Genomic DNA, 24,187 nt, shown 5'->3' on the forward strand with positions numbered 1-24,187 from the left:
GTCTTTTATTATTTTAGTGAGAAATTAGCTCTTTCTCAAAAACTACATTACTTCAAAGGGAGCTGTTTCTCACAACATTTTATACTTTCAACAGCTCTCCCATTGCTCATTACTAAGTAAGTTTTTATGCTAGCAATTTTGTTGAGTAATTACCAATAGTGTCCAGTGCTTTTAATAGAGAAAAGACCTGTACTGATTTGTTCTTGTCATTTCATTAATCAGACACACTATCACAGCGACCCGATCAAGGCAATCTGTCAATTTCTTAAGTTTGTTCCGCTGGAGGACCAGATCCTGACAAACTTCTTCAAGAAGGTTGCTTCCGACATCCACATCTTGCTCAAAAAGACTCCTTGTATGCCAGTACTGACTGAAGATGAAGGCAAGTTTGTAATAAACACAAATATTGAGTCATTGTGTCCTGCTTGTCTACTAGAAAATCTGTCTAAAAAAGTTGTTCCTCCTTTACATCACTGCGCAGCAAAAAATACAACATCTTTCTCTGTAAGATCCAAAACTTTGAACGGTGAGAGTGTGTTTAGGTTAGGTTTGCAGTAGCTCCAAGTGTAAATCTGAAAAGAAACGGTGGTTGACAACTTTCTTTATCTTTCTCTGTGTCACAATTCATTCAAATCTACAGTGATTTTGCAGCCCGATTTTGTTACATTTAAAGCAGACAGCTATTCTCTAATTTAGTGATGGTCCAAGTCAACTACTTTCTTGATGTTTCAACTTTTTCTATTAACGTTGTCTTGTTGAGATACTTAATTTTACATATTTTTGGGGGGATGTGAAGTAATATCTTTAGCCTTTGAGAAAGGCTCAGGTAGGGTCGAAACCAAAAACCAAAGGTATACTTTGCATTTAAGTGTGTTATAATAACATGAGACATACTCTAAGAAACTTTATTTCTCTCCAAAAAGGAACAATTACATTGTGGTTTGACGGTGTGACCTCACTCAATCAAAGTACTTTGTTTATCTCTGTAGATGAAGTCACATGGTATCTACCCTCAGAGACCACCATGGTGTCAGATCGTCTTGTCCTTGAGGTAGTCTCAAGCAGCGTCTTGAAGGCTCATCTCAACTGCTCTTATCTGCATCCTCAAGTAATGAGCTCCATCGAGCCGGTCCTCTTAAAGAGACTCGGAGTGAAGGTGCTGCAGACATCGGAGCTGTTGGACATCTTGAGTAGTGTGGTGCTAACGTCCAGACAGTCAGGTTAGGAACTTGAAGCGCTGATGACTAAATTTAACACACAGTGTAACTTTTTGTATTTCATAAAAAACTTAATACCTTAACAAATAATCAACAACACAAACTTGCTGACCAATCGCACACCCTGCTTAATTTGGTGGACGCCAACTGGTCTAAATAATGCATTTGACCAACCCGTTACACAGTCACAACATAGGCCATGTTACATTCTGGAGCTTCTTTTTAGTGTCGCAAATACATAAATGTTGTATTTACCTGCGAAATCATAGAGTTTGTGTTCAAGTGACGATGCTCGAAGTAGACAATGTTTCATATTTGTAGTGAGCATTTCTTAAAGTTTAATTACCACCCTTGATTGACGTTCACAGGAGAAGTGCTTCAGCCCAAGAGCATCGCTCAATGGCTGACTTGTGTCTATTTAAGTCGTAAGCGAGAGTACGACATCTCAGAGGAAACACTTCAGCGCCTCCGCGCCATCTCCATGATCCCGTTGTCATGTGGTCAAATCGTTGCCTTGGAGAAGGCCTCTGTGTTCTTCCCAATCAGTGAGGAGGATGACCAATCACAAGGCCAGATTCAGTCAGGTGACTTTCTATTTTTAACTTTTTATATGTTTTAAGCCCGGTTCATAATTCAGTTCTGAAAAGAACTGTCTTGTTTTTTAACTACTACCTGAGCAGAAGGTATAGAAAACTGGCTTGGACTGCTACTTTAGCTAATAGGATCGTTATTAACTGCACTACCGCGGAGTGAGCTCTTAAATTGGTCTTAATGTTTCGACTAGCTTGCTCTAGTCATCGTCAGGAGACTGAGTTCACGTTACTTAAACAAGAATTTATTTTCATCTATTTAACATCTATTAATTTTTTTTTTCAATGAACCTGTTATAATCTTTTGTTTCCCAGGTTCTAGCAAGCCCCTGAAGGCATTAGAGGAAGACATGTCAACATTGGATAGTAGACTTCTCAACAGTCTGGATAAAGTTTCCAATTCTCAGATTGTGCAGATGTTGGAAGAGCTGGGTGTGCGTCACATCAGCCCTGGGGAGGTGATCCAGCACCACATACTGCCTGTCATCAAGTCGGATCAGTGGAAGGTCAGTAGCGGGCAAGTTCAAGTTTAAGTACTTTGTATTTTTTTTCATTTTAGAGCAGAATTACTACAGTAATTTTCTGTGGCTTATCCGGCTTTCAAAGGTCCAGAACAGACACTGCGTCCTATCTTCTGATGCGCCTTGTCTGATATCGATTGAGTTTATTGTGACGATCAATCAAATCTTGTGTGTGGAATCTTACATTTATACTGTAAAATAAAACCTTTGTTTCAGACGCCCCAGTGAGGTCTTCTTCAAAACCTGCCCTGTTCATGTTGTGTAGTTTTAACAAGCTTTGACAAATGTACCGATCGAAGAAGTAAGTCACTACCATGCTGCTTGCTGCCTGCAATAATAATAATGTTGGGTGCAATCTTGGAACATGGACTTTTTTGAAATTCGTGCAAGCTGGCATTTTTTTTACAGCCCAAACTTTGTTCTGCCAACAGAAGGAGTTTGTTCTAGAAAGCGTTCACTGTCTTTTGCAGTGTATATTGTAGCTTGCAAAAAAAAAATGAGATAACAAAGACTTGCAGTCCATTCATTGGGAAACGTTGGGAAAACGTATGTATCTGCGCGAAAAGAAAAAAAAATGTAAGATACAAAATTGAAGCAATGTTTTATTTATCACCGTGATAACAAAGTTATCCCTTTACATTATGGTAAGTGTTCTTATCAGATCATCACGGTGACCCCTTTATGTTATGATGTACAAGCAGTGAATGGGATCTGGCAAGCCTGCATTATGGTTATCATTTTGCCTCTTTTACAGCAGTGCTCTTTATACGTTTGACATAAAATATTGTTGCTAGGATTTGGGGACTGCGTCTTGTCTGCCGAGCGTCTTATCTGCAGGAAATTACGGTAATAAACTGTTAAAACACATTTTGAGACCATTATCTTGTGGTAGTTGTAATGGAATTTTACTTCACAAATTTGTAAATCATGTATCAACCCCCTGTTTGACTGATTTCCTCAATCTAGGAGAAGTCGCATGATGTGATGGTCGGCTATGCAGTCTTCATCAAGGACCATCTCGAGAAGCAACCCAGTGTATGTGACATAGATGAGATTGCAGAATGGCTGCACGTCGTAACCAATCATGGATTGATCAAACCCAGAGATAGGCCGGTTCATTTTACTGTCACGTACGGCAACAAGATCGATCTGAACAAACACTTACCAGGTGAGACAGGGTACAAAGAGGGTGTGTGTGTTGGGAAGGGGGGGAGCATTAAAGACACCAATATATACCCATACATGTCCACAAGGGCATACATGTCCATACCATATCCACAAGGGCCATCTTAGAAATATATAACCAAAACCGACTACATGCCTTGAACTTCAATGCCTTTTGATGGGGCAATTTTCCACTGGTAAGGGGCACTTCTATGATGAAAATGTTAATTTGTATAAGAACCTTGCACGGGGCACCACTTGGATAAGCTCCCTGTCATGCGAGGGGTCAATAGATGATAATATTATTATATTGCCATTTATATTGCCTTTAAATTTTAAAATATTTGATATTTCTGTATTTTCTGTCATTTTTAGTTTGTAAGTTTTTGCTGATTTTAAAATGATTTTTATACCTTTCTTGTTAATTCTGATAATGACTTTGTGTTTGAAGGGATTCTTAAATTTTTGCGCCACGGAGCATTGTTTTTTTGATGGACTTGGCACTGTATAATTTTTTTGTATTTTTATTATTTATTATTATTATTATAGATTTGTTTTCATTCAAGCAACATACACGTTGCTGACAAGTATTTACAGCATATTTTGTCAGGTTATTGGTTATGGAGGTATTGGCTGGCAAGCAGAGCCATGAAACTAGGCACTTGTGAATTTTGGTATTGTGCATTGCGGGGACCTACATACATGTATGTATGTGGTATATCTTATAGTGATACTGCAAACCTTAGTTTTGAGAATTATTCCCATCGTTTCAAATCCTGTTTCTGAAAAGTATTCTTAACCATAAACCAAATATTTTGTTTAATGTTTTTTCATTATTTATTTATGAATGACTAGGGTGTGACTGGGTCTTGTTAGACAGTCGCTATATTTTTCATAGTGGTCGGCAAGTGACAAACACGGACATCAGGCAATGGCATTCATTCTTCAGTAAGCTAGGGGTCCTCAACCACCTAGCTATCGAGAAAAAAGTGATCACGGTGAAGGAAAATGAACTGGTGAGTATTTCTCAGGAGTTGCAAGATTTTTAGCAAACCAGGGCCCAATTTAGCTCAGCACAACAAGTTTATGCTTACCACAATAAGGTTACCATACCAAAATACCATGTCACATGTACAATATATCACTGGTATTCTGCTTATTTTTGCTTAGCAGAATATTTTTATGCAACTTTGTCTGATTATACAACTGTACATCACTGTGAAATTGGGCACAGCTCTCAAATGTTTGCAAGATCCGTTTTTCATTCTATGTACTATGAACCAATCCAATCTTGCCTTCTTGATGTTGGGCATTATTTCTTTCTGTTCGACATAAAAAGGTTTTGTTTCAATTCTGAAGTGCCTGGGGGACAGATTTATCCTTTAGTCATTTGGCCAATGCAAAGTGTTGCTGCTAATGAAAATTAAAATCTAACAGCTTTTGTTTTTCCAAATATTGGCTAGAACCTGCGCATTCCAAGTTACTTTTTGTGAACACAAATCTGTTTTCAAATGTTAGTGTGCATGATACCTGGGCTAGGTTTCACAAAGCATTAAAATCCATCGTAAGACAAATTCTTGGTATTACCGATGTGATTTGTTTTGTGACATCTCACTTTACTGAGCAACTAGGATTGTATATGCAGTTTAATACAATCTTAGCTTTTTGTGTAACTGGCCCCAGGGCAGTTGAATAGTAATTAAATGATTATTTGGTTTCAGGAAGTGACACCCTGGGCAGACCTTGGTAAATTCTGGTCTAAACCTCCGGGTGGCATCTACATGATCCATGACAGTGTCTGCCAAGAGTTAGAAGACTTATTCCAGGCTGATCTTGAAGCATCGACCAAACAAACCCAGCGAAAGAATCTATTCGGATTGCTTCAGCAGGAATGGAGCAGTAGCTACGCAGGCTACACCGATGCTGTTGTGTTCGACCAGGAAGGGCTGAAGATCACCGATACTCAGTCCAGCTTCAGTATCCAGCTCCGTACGTCCTCCTGGCTTCCTTCAACCCCTGTCAGTGGGGAGAAGGCTGGGACGGTATTCAGACGACCCGGTGAGGTCTTTGTTCCACAGGCTAGACTGAAGCAACTGCTGAGTAACCATGTGCCGTACATGGTGACTGAGCCACAAGTAGAAGCCTCGTTGCTGCAGTTCATCGGAGTGAAAACAGCTGGAGTGATTGATCCCAACTTTATCATGACGAAACTCAAGACTTGGTGCCATGATGAGCCATCTTCAGACCGGACCTCTTTCTGCACCTCTCTGCAACATATCACATCGGTGTATCAGTACCTTCACGAAAACTGCCGCCCCAATGAGATCAGAGACCTCTTTGATGATCATAAGGTTGTATTTACCTCTGAGGCTAGGCTAGACCCTAGAGCCCCCGTTCAAGGCCTGTTTGTCCATAAAAACTTAGTTTATTGGAAAGATCCGTCTGGACTCCAACAGAAATACAAAGGGTTGAATAATCGTATCGAGCTCGGTGGCTTTTATTCCCATCTCCCTGAGCTTGAAAGTTTCTTTTGTGGATTGATCAATGTTGATGCTTTACCAACCATCAAAGAGTACGCAGAGCTTTTGGTTCAGTGTGCGAGTGACATCACCCTACCAGATAATGGAAGAATCAAGGAAGAGATCCTGGTCTTGTACAAAATGCTCGGGCAGAAGTGTCTGGCATCGCCTAGTGGAAATAGATACAATCAGCAACATGACATGTTTGCTGGACAGCAGCATCAGACCAACACAGCCTCTACTCAGTTCATTAAGAGAGTCTTGGAAGATCAGTCTGTATTTCCTACAACCAGCAACAAGTGGGTGACTTTGGCCCAGAGACCTCTCATCTGCGACAGTTCGTCCAGTGACCTCCAGAAGCTCTTTGAAGACCGGAGGGAGGTGCACTTGCTGAATTTTGGCGATCGGGATCGTCTGGGTCGTGTTGTAGATGGTGTTTATAAACCTGGCACAATGAACAGACAGCATGTCCAGGTTTTCTTGGAGGCTTGTGAAGTTGGGAAGCTGGAAGATTGTATCAAAGAAGAGTTTATCACCGAGCTGACCAAACCCTCCATTCCGCTGCAACTCTTCCTCTATGAAATCTGCCCCTACGTTCAGCTCTACATGAGCCAGAGCTCCACAAAAGACGTTCAGTCGGCTTACGAGAAACTGACCTCCGAGGTTAAGATCGCTGCCAAGTTGAAAATTATGCGCTTCCTCGAGGCGAAGAAAATTGAGAAGGTCTACCGCTACCAACACGACCTGGATGTGTTTGCCAAGCAGACTGTCAACTGTGGACTCCAAGATCTAATGGAGTTTTACGTCGCCATATCCATCTCAAAAAGTCTTCAGAATAACAGCGACGTTCGCCGTGAAGTGGCGAAGCTCTTCAGCGTTGGGAGTATCGAGGTGCAGAATGCGTTGTTTAACTTCCTAGGAAACCTTCGTCTTGAGCTTGGAAGTAAGAAGAAAGCAGTCAAGGGGATTGATGAGAGCATCTGTCGGGCCTTGAACCTGAACTTCCCGTTGGGTGAAGATGCTGAGCCATGGGATGTACCCAAACCTGTCATTCCAGTAGATCCACCTAAAATGGGTAAGTCGGTAGCTTTTTTATTTCATTTCATTTAGGACTCTCACAAAAGTGAACTTCATTACTGTACTAGTTAGCCAAGAACCCAATGGATAGAAGACTAAGACCGAAGTGTCAGTTTTGTGGACAATGCAAGCGGACAATGGTGATCATAGAAATTGGGCCCTTATTGATCCCTATGACTATTTGCAAATTGGAGATTGTAGGATTTAAAAAGTTGCATGGTGTAGTACAATCGCGATGTTTGCCGTGACACATGTACATACATTTCTCTTTAGGAGTTGTGGTGGTTCTGAGAAGAACTCAGCATTGCGATCTTGTGGACTTGCGCTTCCACCAAGATTTTAGTTTCAAACAAATAATTCCTCTTCTTAATAATTACTTCTTGTTTCAACTGAAACTTTCAGTGGTGAAGCCACTTCAAGTGAAGCCAGAGCCAGAAGTCAAGCCTGTAGCCGCTGCTGCACTAGAAGGTGATGAAGATGAGGCGGCCATTTATAGCTGGCCGCCCAAGTCTGGTGCCTTCGGCCCAACTAATAAAATAAGCAAAGGTATGTAGCATTGTACATCAACATATATTTATCAAAACTAACCAATTATATAAAGATGTTTAATACTAGTAAGCAAAATTTGTTGCTCTCATTCGAAGAAAAAAAGTGTGTAGGCTAAAGTGTATTTCATAAATGCTCAAGAAGATTTGTAGTTTGTCTGTCTAGGCTGTCTTCTGCAAGCCTTGGTATAATCTGACGGCCTCATAAGGCCAAGTCACACTGCAGCAATAACGAAAATGATAACGATCACAATGCAAAGAGATCGCATTCTATTGGTTGAATTGCTCCACGCAGAACACGCCCACTTTCATTCAACCAATCGAGGGCGTGAAGTATTTTTATTGTTATCGTTTTCGTTCTCGTTATCAGGGCCTGTTTGACGAGGCCTTTACCCTCTTCTATTTTGGTCTACATTGATTGACTCTTTCCCCTTCATCTTCAGTGTCTATTATTTTGATTACCAGTAGGTATTTTTAGTAGAGTAGTATGACAAAAGTTCAGGGAAAAGAAATTTCAGACTCTTTTTCTGTATTCAGACTTTTGAAGGTCTGTCAGTTAAAAAAAAATTATTTCTTCTTTTTCTCAAATTAAAATATTAGTCAGGCTTTGTGACCAACAACTCTAGTACTGAAAATACTGTTTGCAAAAGCGCTCATTGGAATCTAGAACTACATCGTGATCAAAAGGTAGAAATGCTGTCATTTCAATGTACCTCCTAAGGTCTAGATCCCAGTTTCAGGCTTTTTTGCCAGCCTTAAAATGTTGACTTGAATTGAATTGATGAAGCAATTTTTTGAATTTTTTTATTAAATTTTAAAGGTGCACAACAACCTCCGAAAGAAGACTCTGTGCTAAGATCTTGGCCTCCTCCTCCTCAGCGGCCAGTGGAAACTTTGCCGTCACTCCATCCGCAAGGGGACCATCAGTTCACAGATGAGCAACAGCAACCTGCCGATGGAATGTCCCAAGAAGGCATGGCAGCAAGTGTGAGGATGCTCCCACGTCAAGGAAGCCAAGAGGGTGGTATGCTGATGCGATCGGGGTCCAGGGAAGGCGGACAGGGAGTTGGACGAGGTAAATTCACTTGTAACAGCAATGATATACATTCTTTCAAGTCATTCTTTCGAGGCGAAAGAGTTACATTTCATTTTATTTGCAAACAACCATTAATATAACAAAACATTGAAAAATGGCAAGTCAAAGGATCATAGAACAAACGGTACAATAGTTATAAGAATAACGCAGAAACTGAAAAACACCCCACTTGAGGTTGTTTCCGTCATGTCCCTCAGAACTTGGCTAAAATGAATAGAAGTGAAACAACCCTGGCAGGGAAACCCAATAGTGGCAGAAATTCACTTTCAAAATAGTTGACTATTTGGTTCTAGAACAAAAAATAAATACAAAGTTGGGGTTTGCCAGCACTTTTACAGCAGTTTGTGAGCCGCATTGGTTGCTTGTTGTTACACTATGCTTTTGGTAGTGTCAAGGTCTTTGATTTGTTCAGAGTTTTCATTAGCTCCCTTAGCGTTTAGACTTTTGAAATAATATGTCCATTGTGTATTTTGAAAGGTGTGACGAGAGATGGTTTGCCAGCGTCCCAGCAGCATCAACCATCAGGCGGAGATACTCGACTTCCCCGTGCTCCAGAGTTTTACCAGTCTGTCGCCCCTCAAGCACAGAGCGTAGACAAATCAGGAGTGGTAAAGGCTGATGAGGAAAGATACAACCGTACCTCTAGTGTTTCTGAAGACGAGGATGTAGATGATGATGACGAAGTGGGGGAATTTAGTGTAGAAGGTACAGATGAGAGTGACACCTCTGAGGACGAGCAATTGCCAACAGAAAACGCCCAGTTTAGCAGCCCTCCACGGATCCACTTCACAACGCCTCAATCCTCCGGCACCCCTAAGAAGTTCTGTCTGCCTCAGCTCATGGATGGAGAAGCCGTCACCGTTGAGTTTGAAGACATCCCGTACGGCACAGCACTCCAGCACAGTCTTGCAGATGTGGACCTTCACCTCGGAGACGATAGAGACATGAGCGACGTCGGGCGTTGGGGAGAGAAGCTCGTCTACAAGTACCTGATTGAGATGGCGAAAGACGATCCTTCAGTCACTGTCAACTGGATCAACGAGTATCAAGAGAGTGGAGAGCCCTATGACATCATCCTTAACCATGGCGACAGTGAAGTCTACATAGAGGTCAAGTCGACCCTTAGGGATCAGAAGGAGTTGTTTGAGATCTCCTCAAGGGAGGTTGTCTTTGCGCAAGCGCATCAGAAGTATTTCCATCTGTACAGAGTGTACAATGTAGGGAAGACCTCGGCGGTAAGATTGTGCCGCGTATGCAATCTGGCTGATAGATTAGATAAGAAAGAAGTCAAACTGTTCATGCTCCTGTGAGAAAACCAGAGAAGGGGATACAGGGGCCGATTTCACAAAGCAATAACATTCATCGCAAGACAAATTGTCAGTATTACCATAGTGATTTGCATTGTGACATCACACTTTACTTAGCAACTTCGATTGATTTGCAGTTAAGATCAATCGTCTTCACGAGCAGAGTATACTGCTCGAAACGTTGAGACCAAACCGGCTCTCTCCAGAGCCACCACTCCTTCAAAAGAGTTTTTACTCATGGTTGTACCCGCAAGTTTACTATTCATATATATATTTATAGTTACTCTTATTCTCCACACCATGCAAAGCTTCAAACACCATTTAAGATCAATCTTAGCTCTTTGTGAAATTGGCGCCTGGTCTCGTACTAAGGTCTGCTGGGTAATCCTTGTACAGCCAACATTTAAGCAAGAGGGTTGTTAACAATAATGCGTAAATAAAATAGAGATAATACTGGACTGGAATTACCTGGAGGCCACATCAGAGACCGTGCATGGCCTCTGTTGCCTTTGGTCGACTCTTGTCCTTGGTCCCATTCACACTGTATACTTTCCTTGAGTCTGGTGAAAAATAGTAACTTGGGTCTGTGGTTTGTTTTTCTTCACAGGACCCCCTGCAAAAGTCATGAGTGTATAGTGACTTCCACACATCAGTGTATGGGTTCATTATTTTACCTGATGCTTTTTTAACCAACTTAGTACATTTTTGTAAATGTTTGTATCTGTAGCTGTGGGAAGTCTTCTAAAATCATTACCTTGCTAGACAAATGTGCAATTGAGGCAGACATTTTATAAATGCACATTTGAGGAATTATCATACTACACTTGTTTAATTATAGAAGTAAGATATAAATGTTTTCGATTATTAGTATACTAAATTGTTGACAACCTGTATCTTCCTTTTTTTTCCCGACATGTTGTTTTCGATTATTAGTATACTAAATTGTTGACAACCTGTATCTTCCTTTTTTTTCCCAACCAGTTATAATAATAATAATAATAATAATAATAAACAACGCTTATAAAGCGCCTTACATCCATGACTGGACCCCAAGGCGCTGTTCAGTTATGAATAAGAGTTATTAATTATTAATGACAATCATACTAATATGAAGTAGTTGTTTAGAGTTTGTACAATTGTATATTCAACTAACACATTGCATTATAATATTGGCTTAAAAATATATTTAGCTAAAAATATGTACATTTCACTTGTTGTCACAGTTGTACATGTTTGTGTATGTACCCATAGTAGTTCTTAGCAAGAGTTTAATGCATATTTTAAGGTATCAATATGTGTAAATCATAATGAATATGATCACTGGGCCTAAATTTACAGACTTGCTGATGAAGCACAAAAAATTACTAAGCAAAACATAATTATACTTACCACATTCCTACTTATTTTGGTTTTTGAATCAGAAATCTGTAAACAAAATATATTTCCTGTTTAAAGACACTGGACACTATTGGTAATTGTCAAAGACTAGTCTTCTCACTTGGTGTATCTCAACTTATGCATAAAATGAGAAAATTTGAGCACAATTTATTGGTCGTCGAAGTTGTGAGATAACAATGAAAGAATAAACACTCTTGTCACACGAAGTCGTGTGCTTGCAGATGCTAGATTTCGAGACCTCAAAATCTAATTCTGAGGTCTCAAAATCAAATTCGTGGAAAATTACTTGTTTCTCGAAAATGTTACTCAGAGGGAGCTGTTTCTCACAGTGTTTTACACTGTAGCTCCCCATTACTCATTACCAAGTAAGGTTCTATGCTAATAGTTATTTTGAGTAATTACCAAAAGTGTTCACTGCCTTTAAGCAGCTCTGGTGAAAATGGGCCCTGGTTGTGTATCGTTGAGTACAGGAATCAGCAATTATGGTTCTGAGTTATTTTCCCGACTCGCATTCAATTGGTACAACCTTTTACTTGCATCAGTTTACTATTTCCTGTAGGCCTAACTAACGCGTTTTTTGTTTCAGTGTTGTGACTTGTGTGATTTATCACTTTTGTATAAATCAAGAGTTGACATTGAACTTCGTAATTTGACCAGCTATGTAGAGTTATTGAAGGGATCATTTGCAATGTACATTTGCAGGCATGTGCTTCAATCAATCCTTAAAGTTATTTTGCAGTAAAAAAGTTATTTAAATTAGTTTATTTAGAAAAAAACACACACAAAAACACATTAGATTGAAAGTTTAAATCGTATTTTGGAAAGAAGTTGTTTTTACAATCTGAGAAGTAGTTTTTCTATAAATAGTTTTGCCAAAATGGAGAGTTCATTATTTCTGTTATATTTGAGTTTAGTTTTGTTTACTTACAAAGTTTAAACACACATTAGTCCTCAGTGATACCAAACACACACAAAGTGTCCAGTGATTCAAAGCTAGGGATGTGGGGAGAACCATTCTTTGGCAACCTCCAAAAAACAAACTCGTTCTTAATTTGTTTTTTGTGTGCTTAATAGTTCTCTCTGCTTTTGTTAATCATGCATTATTCTTCTGATTCTGTGCATCAGCTAACAATTTCTTCTTCTAATTCTATTTTTACATCACACTTGCACCAAAAAACAGTGGAAAATATAATTCACTATAGTATTGAAAGTCTGGAGATGCAGTTCTCCTAAAATGTTTAACTTGTCCAGTGGATACATCTCTTGATAACAAATCAACAAAAACATCAATATAAAACAGTAATAATTTAATATTTTATATTTCATAATGTAACTCATTTACATAATTGCTTTTGTTAATTTATTACGTTTAGTTTGTATACTTTTTTATTTTAATTAATTTGTAAGCGGGAAATGTCTCAAGTGGGATTTGGATACCATTTTTTAGTTTACCTTTTGATAAGTAAAAACAGTGATGTGCATATAGCCTTTCAAAAACCGCCGCAGCGTAGTCATAAATGAGACAATATTGTTGAGAACAAAAATAAACCAATCTATTTACCCCAGTTAGTGTGTGCTTATTTTATGAGAGGAATGTAGTAGTTATGATGTTTGTTGTAGTTTACCATTTTGTTTATTTGTACACCTGGCTTTGTGGAAATAGGGAAAGATAAATAGTGTACGAGAAAAGTTAATCAATGTTTGGTAACATTTTGTTAATAAAATTTCAGGTAGATCACTTTTTGTTTCTTTCTATGGCGTATTTTTCTGAGATGGACTCTTGTTTGTATAGACTAATCAATGTGGTTAAATCTCCGCTTCTGTTTTTTTTTTCTTTCTCGGGTCTTTAGAATTCATTCTTCCTTATTTTTTGTAAATAGTTTCGTTTCTCAATTTTGAAGCACGTGGGCTCTGTATCTCACGAACGAACGGCGGGCGCAATAATCTTTGGTCAGAACTGTCAATGGAGGGCGCTATAAATGTAAACACGTTCGCTGGCGGTGTATTCCGAAAGACACGTAATTTCGAGAGGAAAAACATACGAGAGTATAGCGGCAGGCAGTTCCTTCTTCACTTCGTAACGTAAGCTGATTGACCCTCCTAGGACGAATGGTGGTGGGCTAGTTGTACGAGGTTAGTTTGAAATGGAAAAGGGTGCTGCTGCCATGTCTTCACAACATCATGAAGACAGCAGAGAGGACACATTGCCGCAGTAAGTTTCTTATTACTCTATCATAGAGTCTACGTATCCTCCCCTTACCAGTTTTCACACTATTATGCCTTTTTCTTTGAATTGGGAAAAAAATAATGATGCCTTATATCAACCGATGCCCTAATTATCTTCTTTTGTTCATATGAAGTATGCAAACGTATATTAAAACTTGATGGACATTGAAATGTTCACACTACACACCGATCTTCGATGACTTCAACTAGCCCCATTTCATTTGTTTTGAGTTTTTCCTGTTTTCACGGCAAACAAGAAAGCATGGTTTCCCGGTGAAGCCATACATGGAAGAAACATCTATAGTGACTACAAGTGTTCTTTGAGACTCTGTGTATGACTCTATAGCCAGCAGTTGTCTACGTTTTATTCAAAATATTTTTTTTAATGAAATTTTAAAATTACCATGGTAATTTGCAAAAAATAACAAAAATAAATAATTTAATAAAAAGTGTGAATAATCATTGGCTTTCAAATCTGATTTTTATTAATTTTGTTCCCCTTTTTTTCTTTTAAAATTTAGAATAAAGCATATAAATAAACAGTGATAATTGAATCAACAAGCTGCGCGTTTAAATTTTAATATAAATAATAATATTGATTGGAGGGTTAAAAAAATCAAAAAAAAATCTCCAAAAATATTAGAAAATGATATAAGGCACATGGCTTCTTTAATTAAGCCTCTGTATTTTTTTTCCAGAATGCTCAGCAAAATATTCAGTCACATGATTTGATCATCATGAATTGTGAATCGGTGGGCAAATATTTTTTTATGGCCTCAACATTATGACATATTTTTGTACCTTGTAGAAATGCCGGATATCTAAAATACCAAACTTTTTGCATTTACAAGTGCAAATATCGAGTGGAGCCTTACGTGTTTCTAAGTTTTGGCAAATAAAACCACACAATTTTTATCTTGGGACTGTTTACATCGCGCACAGAGAGGTAAAAGATTTGCCACGATTTTAGGGACACCTCGAAAACAGGACCTCCTACGATATAACAAATGGTTCAACACTTAGCCCCACTTGTGTGGCCAAAGCTAGCTGATTCAGCTAGCCTTGGCCACACCAGGCTTCTATTTAAATTTAAACCATAACTTCAGCGAAATATTTCCTGACTATTATGATTATGAGGACCACATGATCACTGCACTGTGGTCTAACAGGATAACTTTCTCAGCTTCTGTATGGCGCCACCACCTTTTCACCTATCATTTTTACAAACAAAAGGGATACCACCATAATATCTCATTGAGGTAAATTAGATACTAGGGCCTATTATTATTTCATGTCTGATGAAAAGTGGTGGTGCCATACGGAAACTTTTCCATAATCTAGAACTTATTTAGGTGAACAAAAATTTTACCAGAAAATTCAATTCCGTTTATATTTTTCTCCCAATAGCATTATGAAGTTCAACCCTCCAGTTTCTCAACAAAGGTATCGGGCAATGGTCAATTTAGTCCAGAAGTACCAAGCTAAAAAGGTACGTCTAATATTGTGTCAAAACATACCAACCATGCTCCTATAGTGGAAAATACCAATGCCTTCATGTCCTTTTGTACCGTGAGGGGGCCGGGTTACCCTGTTTCAGCAACAGCGGTTAGCAACTTTCCCCTTAGCAAAAAAACACTGTGTTTGAAGCTAAATCCATCCAATAAAAACAACATTATTTTCCAGAAGAATCAGAGCACACTGATCAAAATGTCGAGCAACACAAGCGGCTCTTCTCAGAGCTACCACTATTGACAAAAGATATCTTTTTACATGTGATCGGCAAACCTTAGAGATACACCATGTGAGAAGACTGGTCTTTGACTATCACCAAAGGTGTCCAGGGATGGATTTCACAAAAAGTTAAGACTAGTCCTAACTTAGGACTAGTCCTAGGAGATATAAAAACGTATGGCTAGTCCTAAGTTAGGACGAGTAACTCGTCCTAACTAGAGATAAGACTAGTCCTAACTCTTTGTGAAATCGACCCCTGGCCTATTTATGACAGATAAAACAGGGGGTCCAAAAGACACCCATACACCCTTCTTGCTAACACAGTGTTTCTCACCAGCAGGTGCTTGATATGGGATGTGGAGAATGCAGTCTTCTTAGATTACTGAAGCGTAAAGAGTGCATTGAACAACTGACTGGAGTGGATCAAGATGGCGACTTATTACAGTCAAGCAGGTATTTCGTAAGAATGGTCCCAGGTCTGTCTTTATCCGTAAGGAGAAAGACAGAAGGGCTCTCCGGTCGTAACCAATAATTGTTTCGGTTGAATAGTCTTGAATGCCGATAAATCAAATAGAATGACTGAAATAAATATGATTGAGAACAAAGGAAAATCATGTGTGTACGAAAACAAATTTAGTGCGATTAATAGCTGAACAAATATCCTTGTTTAAAGTCACCTGGAAGTGGTATTTTGTCAAAATAAAGCTTTTGTCACTAAAATATGTGTTTTGATGAGTAGAATATGAATAAACAGTTAACTAAGGTTCTAAAAATTTACTTTCCATTTTATTTACAAATTTAAAAGTAGGCCCGACCCGAGAGGGCGCTGTTCGTGATGTCAATCGAGGCGCGATATTTGAAGAACGGCGGCTCAAAGTGTTTGCTGCACAGCGCTGGAAAAGACGTCGGACCGGACCAGTTTGCAAACTGACCCCATTGCTAGTTGTTTGATGCCTCCAGCAGCAATACACCAGCAACAATACACCTGGTCGACATTGCCGGAAAATGCAAGAAATAAACCTTTTTTCGAAACGTACAAACTCACGACTAGGACTTGTATGTACTTGCACGTACGTGTGTCCAATGTCCGATCGAGGCAAAGTCTGCTCGATTGATGTCACAAAAGGGGTAGGCGGAGTCACCCCCAAACAACTTTATCTATTTTTTAAACATTCAAATCGTTACAAACAATTACTCAAAAAATTATTTTATTGTTCATTAACATATACTCTTATGTTTGAAAAAAAAAAATCTATTTCCAAGTGACTTTAAGTGGTTGGGGGATGTTTGAATTTGAATGTGTACTAATGAAAGTGAATGATTTTTAACTAAAATTGGCCAGGAAAACTATATTAAATGTTCTTGTTCAAGTCAAGTTCAAATCCATTCTCGTCCCGGTTTGCCTTTACCCCACTGACACAACATCTTAATGATTGTTTTTTTATTCAGATATTTAGCCAAGCCCCTTCTCTGTGAGTATCTCATCCCACGCTCAAAGCCCTTCACAGTGAGTCTGTACGAAGGATCCATTGGTGAAAAGGATGCACGGATGCTTGGATATGACTTAGTGCTCTGTGTAGAAATGTAAGTTGTCAATACTTTGAAATCATTTTACTATGAGTGAAAGTAGTTATGAATATATATTTCTGGTATTTCCTCATAAGCGAACTTAATCATTGAGCTTGCAAGCCTGAGGAAACCTTCAAACACAGGTGCTTGCTAGTTAAAGCTGAAACACTGGGGTCAAACCCTATTCTTCCACAATAAGTGATCTGGGTTTCTTGACGTGCACTATTAACAATCCTAGTTTGGATTATTGTATGTGTGGTGGATTTCACAAAGAGTTAGGACTAGTCTTATCTTGACTAAGGACCAGTTACTTGTCGTAATTTAGGACTATCGATGCAATTTGTATATCTCCTAGGACTAGTCCTAAGTTAGCCTAACTCTTTGTGAAATTGACCCCAGGGTTCTAATAAATAAGCTGTTCAGCCCTAATGTTAAAAAATAGATAATGGCCTGATGTTTGCTAAGATGATACTGTAATAATAGGCAAGAGACTCTGTTACCTCTCAGTTAGTGCCAACCCAATAATCCAGAGTTCACAGGATCAAGTCCTCTCTTAGTATATTTGTCTGTTCAACAAGACAAGCCCAAAGTCTATATATAGACTTTGGGCTTGTCTATATATAGTAAAATCAGTTTCCCTTGTGGTTTGTTGCTGAGTTTCATTGATCAACTTATTTGTTTACTTATTTATTTGATGGTTTACTTGTTTATATTACTTAATATTTATATTACCTGTCTGGGTGAAAAAAAAAAAAAATAAAAATAAAAAAAAATAAATAAGTACTTGTTGACCTTTGACCGTCTCAGCATAGAGCATCTGTATCCAGACACCCTCGCAGCAATCCCGGATGTTGTCTTTGGTTACATGCAGCCTAGAGTGGTTGTCTTCACTACTCCCAATGCAGACTTCAATGTCTTGTTTCCGGACTTCACTGGATTCAGACATTGGGATCATAAGTTTGAGTGGAGCAGGGAAGAGTTTCAATGCTGGTAAGGAGTTTTTTTAATTCTTAGTGGCACCAGACTTTCCTTTTTGGCTATGGATTATAAAGACCATGTCCTAATTGGTGGCTGTGGCTATGGCTCAAATGTCATGTTAACATGTCAAAAAGGCTCTGGACACTATTAATTAGTAATTACTCAAAATAATTGTTAGCATAAAAACTTACTTGGTAACGAGCAATGGAGACCTGTTGATAGTATAAAACATTGTGAGAAACAGCTCCCTCTGAAGTACCCGTAACATATTTTTTTTTTGAAAGAAGTAATTTCTCACTTAGTAATTTGAATCTGAAAGCACACACAAATGTGCAACAAGGCGGTTTTTTTCTTTAATTATTTTCTTGCAACTTTGATGACCTATTGAGCAAACATTTCTCCAGATTTGTTATTTTATGCATTATATAGGGATACACGAAGTGAGAATATACAGGACTTTGATAATTACCAAACGTGTCTAGTTCCTTTAAAGCCGAAGAGGCAAAATATCTTTGTTTGGGTGCTAAGATGATCTCTCTGCAGCCGCTTCCCAGGTTGTGATCTCTGGCTTTTGAGCATTATGCTGCATTATGCTGTATGGTTTCTGACTGGCACCACGAACAAAGAAAATGACAAAATAGGGAGACTGCCAACAAACACATTTTCTATAAATAAAGTTTTTAAAGGAATTTGATTTTTTTCCCCTTTGTACAGTCTTTGTTTGAGTCTTTTTCTATTAATTTTCGAGATATGCTCCTTCTGTAATATTTGTATTCACTAGGTGTGATAAAGTAGCCAAGGACTTTAGCTACAGTGTGAGCTATGATGGTATAGGACCTGGACCCTCTGGCACAGAGCACCTAGGATGCTGCACACAAATGGCTGTATTCACTTGCTTACTTCCACCACACGAGGGCAGCACACACAGTGATGACAGAAATCCCTACAACCTTGTGAGTTTTTAAAGAGAAAATGAACGATAAGTTAATGTTGGACTAGGTTTTTATCGCTGAAACAATTTTAAAGTTTCTGTTTGACCTTGCAAAAAATTCTAGTCTATTTTTTGTTTAGACTATTGGGATTGTAGTTTATGGTTTAAAGCCATTGGACCCTTTCGGTACAGAAAAAAAAAAAAATCACAGATTTACAAATAATTTACAGGGTTTACAGAAGGTAATGGTGAAAGACTTCTCTTGAAATATTAGTCCATGAAATGCTTTACTTTTTGAGAAAACGGTAAAACAACATAAATTCTCGTTAGGGAGAATTACGGATTTATTTAAACACATGTCATGACATGGCGAAACGCACGGAAACAAGAGTGGGTTTCCCGTTATTTTCTCCCGACTCCGATAACCGATTGAGCATAAATTTTCACAGGTTTGTTGTTTTATATATAAGTTGTGATACACGAAGTGTGGGACTTGGACACTACGGTTTACCGAAAGTGTATAATGGTTTTAAGCACTTTCGCCAATTTGGCTAAAGAATAAAAAAAAAAGGATTTTGAAAAAAAAATGTTATATAGGGGCTCCAAGGTCATAGTTGAGTTTTGTGATGCACTTGTTTTCCAATAGGTGGAGTCCACATAAATGTGATAACAATCAGGGGTTCGCAGTTTCCAAGTGCTGCTCTAAGTCAATTTTTCTTTGTTCAACCAAAACTTATGAAAGAAAAAAATTGAAATCATGCCCGTAATTACTTGAAGGCCATGAAGGCATGTTGCCCCTGATCTTGGCCTTGGTGCCACTATAAAAGTCTGCCATAGACTTTAATATAAGGATTTCCAATTGAAGTGCCCTTTGCATAATGAAAATGGTCTTGCTCCCTTAAAGACGCAATTTCATGCTTGTGAAATGACCTTGGAAATCTACCCTGATAATTCTCAGGCCGGATTTGGTTCCAGCTGAGATAGTTACTGATGAATAAGATGTCTGGGATCTGTTTTGGGAAAACAAAAAGCAAATTAAGCCAAAAGTTTTTCCAAAAACTCAATTTATTGGTGTTATGTTATGATTTTAAATAATAGTAAAAGTAAACTGTGTTTGGTTGTTAATTGCTGCTCTATTCCAGGTTTGTGAAGTTAATCACCCACATCGAACAGAAACCATGACAAGAGAGGAGCAGATTTTAACAGAAGCTACCTACTACTTACAGAGGATGTCACGTAGTCTGAGGCGGAGTGAGGCGGATGAAGAGGACGCACCAACGGGAGACAGTTCTGATGTCTTAGAAACTGAAAAAGATGCTGATGAAAAGAGAGAATTTTCCATCTCGTTGGAGACAATGATGAAGTTTTCCTGTTTGAGGAGAGTGTGCCCAAGTGTGGAGAAACTCAGGTACATCTCTAGGCTGAGCTGAAAGTCAAATTATCTGGCCCACTTGAAATGTTATTCCTAAATGGGCAAGGCTTTGTACTAGGGGGAAAAGGGTACTGCTAGTAGAACATCAGAAAGTCTATGGGAATATAATTTTGACGGGGCACTAGGGCCAAGACCAAGTCATGGAAGGCAAGTTCATTGTTGTAGTAGCGACCACAAAGTCACAGATTGAGACTTGGATCTCCCCTCCAAGACTGAAACCTCAATGTCCAAGACCAAAACCAAGACCTCGCCACCGAGACAGAGCCTGAGATCTTAGACTAATCCTGCTGTAAACAATAAACTTTTCAAAGCCAACTTTCTTTTATTTATTGTTAAACCAAAGCTTTTCACCCATGACGGCTTTGCTAAGGCTTTACTGTGAAACTGTGGGTGTCACATAGCCACTACGTAGTGCAGGAAAAAATGAGACCGTGCTGCACCGCCCTAAAAAAAAAACATACCGCAGGGTTAGCTTTAAAATTACGCTTTTGATGATTTGTCATTTTTTTCGGGTTTCCTTTTTCTGTTTGTATATGTTTTTGGTTGACTATGAAACTGAGGTTTCAAAAGGTCTCCCGACACCAGACCCTGTGACCTTTTCTCTGAGACCAATTCTTAAAAATTGAAACATTGAAACAGCCGAGATCTCAAGCCTTCTGGATAATTTTGAGATTGTCCTGAGACCTACAGCACTGGGCTTGATACCTTAAGTATCCATGCAAGGTAAAACCCAAACTAAGTCTCAAGTATTATTTGTTGGGATCACGGCAACTAAAAAAATCCGTGCATTTTGGTTAAATTTGGGCTTTAACAAATTACAAGGGGTAAGACTTGCATTTTAGTAAACAAATTATAAAAATTTGATAAAATTACAAGGGGTAAGTCTTTAAAATTTTGGTTGAATTTGGGCTGAAATTAAATAAAATCACATTGGGTAAGCCTTGCATTTTTCTTAAAAAATTATGAAAAATTATGAAAAACTATGAAAAATTATGAAAATCTATGAAAATCACAAGAGGTAAGTCTTGCAATTTTGTTGAATTTGGGCTGAAACTAAATAAAATCCAAAGGGGTAAGCCTTGCATTTTTCTTAAAAAATTATGAAAAATTATGAAAAATTGATAAAACCCAAGGGGTAAGTCTTGCATTTTGGTTGAATTTGAGCTAAAATTAAATAAAATCACAAGGGGTAAATCTTGCATTTTGGTTGCATTTGGGCTGAAATTAAAATCACAATGGGTAAGCCTTGCATTTTTCTTAAAAAATTATGAACAATTATGAAAAATTGATAAAACACAAGGGGTAAGTCTTGCATTTTGGTTGAATTGGGGCTAAAATTAAATAAAATCACAAGGGGTAAGCCTTGCACTTTTGTAAAAAATTATGAAATTTGATAAAATTACAAGGGGTAAGTCTTGCATTTTGGTTGAACTGGTGCTGAAATTAAATGAAATCACAAGGGGTAAGCCTTGCATTTTTCGTTAAAAATTATGAAAAACTGATAAAATCACAAGGGGTAACTCTTGCATTTTGGTTGAATTTGGGCTGAAATTAAAATCACAAGGGGTAAGCCTTGCATTTTTCTTAAAAAATTATGAACAATTATGAAAAATTGATGAAACACAAGGGGTAAGTCTTGCATTTTGGTTGAATTTGGGCTAAAACTAAATAAAATCACAAGGGGTAAGCCTTGCACTTTTGTAAAAAATTATGAAAATTTGATAAAATTACAAGGGGTAAGTCTTGCATTTTGGTTGAATTGGGGCTGAATTAAATGAAATCACAAGGGGTAAGCCTTGCATTTTTCTTAAAAAATTATGAACAACTGATGAAATCACAAGGGGTAACTCTTGCATTTTGGTTGAATTTGGGCTGAAATTAAAATCACAAGGGGTAAGCCTCGCATTTTTCTTTAAAAATTATGAAAAATTGATAAAACACAAGGGGTAAGTCTTGCATTTTGGTTGAATTGGGCTAAAATTTAATAAAATCACAAGGGGTAAGCCTTGCACTTTTGTAAAAAATTGTGAAAATTTGATAAAATTACAAGGGGTAAGTTTTGCAATTTTGTTGAATTTGGGCTGAAACTAAATAAAATCACAAGGGGTAAGCCTTGCATTTTTCTTTAAAAAATTATGAAAAATTATGAAAAATTGATAAAATCACAAGGGGTAACTCTTGCATTTTGGTTGAATTTGGGCTGAAATTAAATAAAATCCAAAGGGGAAAGCCTTGCATTTTTCTTAAAAAATTATGAAAAACTGATAAAATCACAAGGGGTAACTCTTGCATTTTGGTTGAATTTGGGCTGAAATTAAAATCACAAGGGGTAAGCCTTGCATTTTTCTTAAAAAATTATGAAAAATTATGAAAACCCAAGGGGTAAGTCTTGCATTTTGGTTGAATTTGGGCTAAAATTAAATAAAATCACAAGGGGTAACTCTTGCATTTTGGTTGCATTTGGGCTGAAATTAAAATCACAATGGGTAAGCCTTGCATTTTTCTTAAAAAATTATGAACAATTATGAAAAATTGATAAAACACAAGGGGTAAGTCTTGCATTTTGGTTGAATTGGGGCTAAAATTAAATAAAATCACAAGGGGTAAGCCTTGCACTTTTGTAAAAAATTATAAAAATTTGATAAAATTACAAGGGGTAAGTCTTGCATTTTGGTTGAACTGGTGCTGAAATTAAATGAAATCACAAGGGGTAAGCCTTGCATTTTTCGTTAAAAATTATGAAAAACTGATAAAATCACAAGGGGTAACTCTTGCACTTTGGTTGAATTTGGGCTGAAATTAAAATCACAAGGGGTAAGCCTTGCATTTTTCTTAAAAAATTATGAACAATTATGAAAAATTGATAAAACACAAGGGGTAGGTCTTGCATTTTGGTTGAATTTGGGCTAAAATTAAATAAAATCACAAGGGGTAACTCTTGCATTTTGGTTGCATGTGGGCTGAAATTAAAATCACAATGGGTAAGCCTTGCATTTTTCTTAAAAAATTATGAACAATTATGAAAAATTGATAAAACACAAGGGGTAAGTCTTGCATTTTGGTTGAATTGGGGCTAAAATTAAATAAAATCACAAGGGGTAAGCCTTGCACTTTTGTAAAAAATTATGAAAATTTGATAAAATTGCAAGGGGTAAGTCTTGCATTTTGGTTGAACTGGTGCTGAAATTAAATGAAATCACAAGGGGTAAGCCTTGCATTTTTCGTTAAAAATTATGAAAAACTGATAAAATCACAAGGGGTAACTCTTGCATTTTGGTTGAATTTGGGCTGAAATTAAAATCACAAGGGGTAACCCTCGCATTTTTCTTTAAAAATTATGAAAAATTGATAAAACACAAGGGGTAAGTCTTGCATTTTGGTTGAATTGGGCTAAAATTTAATAAAATCACAAGGGGTAAGCCTTGCACTTTTGTAAAAAAATTATGAAAATTTGATAAAATTACAAGGGGTAAGTTTTGCAATTTTCTTGAATTTGGGCTGAAACTAAATAAAATCACAAGGGGTAAGCCTTGCATTTTTCTTTAAAAATTATGAAAAATTATGAAAAATTGATAAAATCACAAGGGGTAACTCTTGCATTTTGGTTGAATTTGGGCTGAAATTAAATAAAATCCAAAGGGGTAAGCCTTGCATTTTTCTTAAAAAATTATGAAAAACTGATAAAATCACAAGGGGTAAGCCTTGCATTTTGGTTGCATTTGGGCTGAAATTAAAATCACAATGGGTAAGCCTTGCATTTTTCTTAAAAAATTATGAAAAACTGATAAAATCACAAGGGGTAAGCCTTGCACTTTTGTAAAAAATTATGAAAATTTGATAAAATTACAAGGGGTAAGTTTTGCAATTTTGTTGAATTTGGGCTGAA

The 24,187-nt window shown here is 37.7% G+C and overlaps 2 protein-coding genes across 5 annotated transcripts in view; both read left to right on the top strand.

Annotated features, from left to right (window-relative positions):
* Window positions 1-10,133, top strand: part of LOC117295789 — a 31,532-nt gene extending 21,399 nt beyond the window's left edge. For all 4 annotated transcript variants that reach the window (XM_033778544.1, XM_033778543.1, XM_033778546.1 and 1 more), the window contains 10 exons: window positions 223-382; window positions 990-1,220; window positions 1,586-1,801; window positions 2,123-2,313; window positions 3,295-3,496; window positions 4,348-4,508; window positions 5,214-7,086; window positions 7,491-7,634; window positions 8,454-8,708; window positions 9,207-10,133. In XM_033778544.1, the coding sequence (XP_033634435.1) occupies window positions 223-382; window positions 990-1,220; window positions 1,586-1,801; window positions 2,123-2,313; window positions 3,295-3,496; window positions 4,348-4,508; window positions 5,214-7,086; window positions 7,491-7,634; window positions 8,454-8,708; window positions 9,207-10,039 (4,266 nt within the window). In that variant the 3' untranslated portion in view covers window positions 10,040-10,133. The remainder of the gene's footprint in view (window positions 1-222; window positions 383-989; window positions 1,221-1,585; window positions 1,802-2,122; window positions 2,314-3,294; window positions 3,497-4,347; window positions 4,509-5,213; window positions 7,087-7,490; window positions 7,635-8,453; window positions 8,709-9,206) is intronic.
* Window positions 10,134-13,433: 3,300 nt separating this feature from the next.
* The window catches only part of LOC117295790 (small RNA 2'-O-methyltransferase-like), a 13,755-nt gene continuing 3,001 nt past the window's right edge, over window positions 13,434-24,187 (top strand). Inside the window, exons 1-7 of the mRNA XM_033778547.1 lie at window positions 13,434-13,646; window positions 15,068-15,149; window positions 15,732-15,844; window positions 16,841-16,975; window positions 17,768-17,950; window positions 18,720-18,891; window positions 20,012-20,277. Of these exons, the coding sequence (XP_033634438.1) occupies window positions 13,579-13,646; window positions 15,068-15,149; window positions 15,732-15,844; window positions 16,841-16,975; window positions 17,768-17,950; window positions 18,720-18,891; window positions 20,012-20,277 (1,019 nt within the window). The 5' untranslated portion in view covers window positions 13,434-13,578. The remainder of the gene's footprint in view (window positions 13,647-15,067; window positions 15,150-15,731; window positions 15,845-16,840; window positions 16,976-17,767; window positions 17,951-18,719; window positions 18,892-20,011; window positions 20,278-24,187) is intronic.

Source organism: Asterias rubens, chromosome 10, assembly GCF_902459465.1.
Source record: "Asterias rubens chromosome 10, eAstRub1.3, whole genome shotgun sequence".
Taxonomy (NCBI): Eukaryota; Metazoa; Echinodermata; class Asteroidea; order Forcipulatida; family Asteriidae; genus Asterias; species Asterias rubens.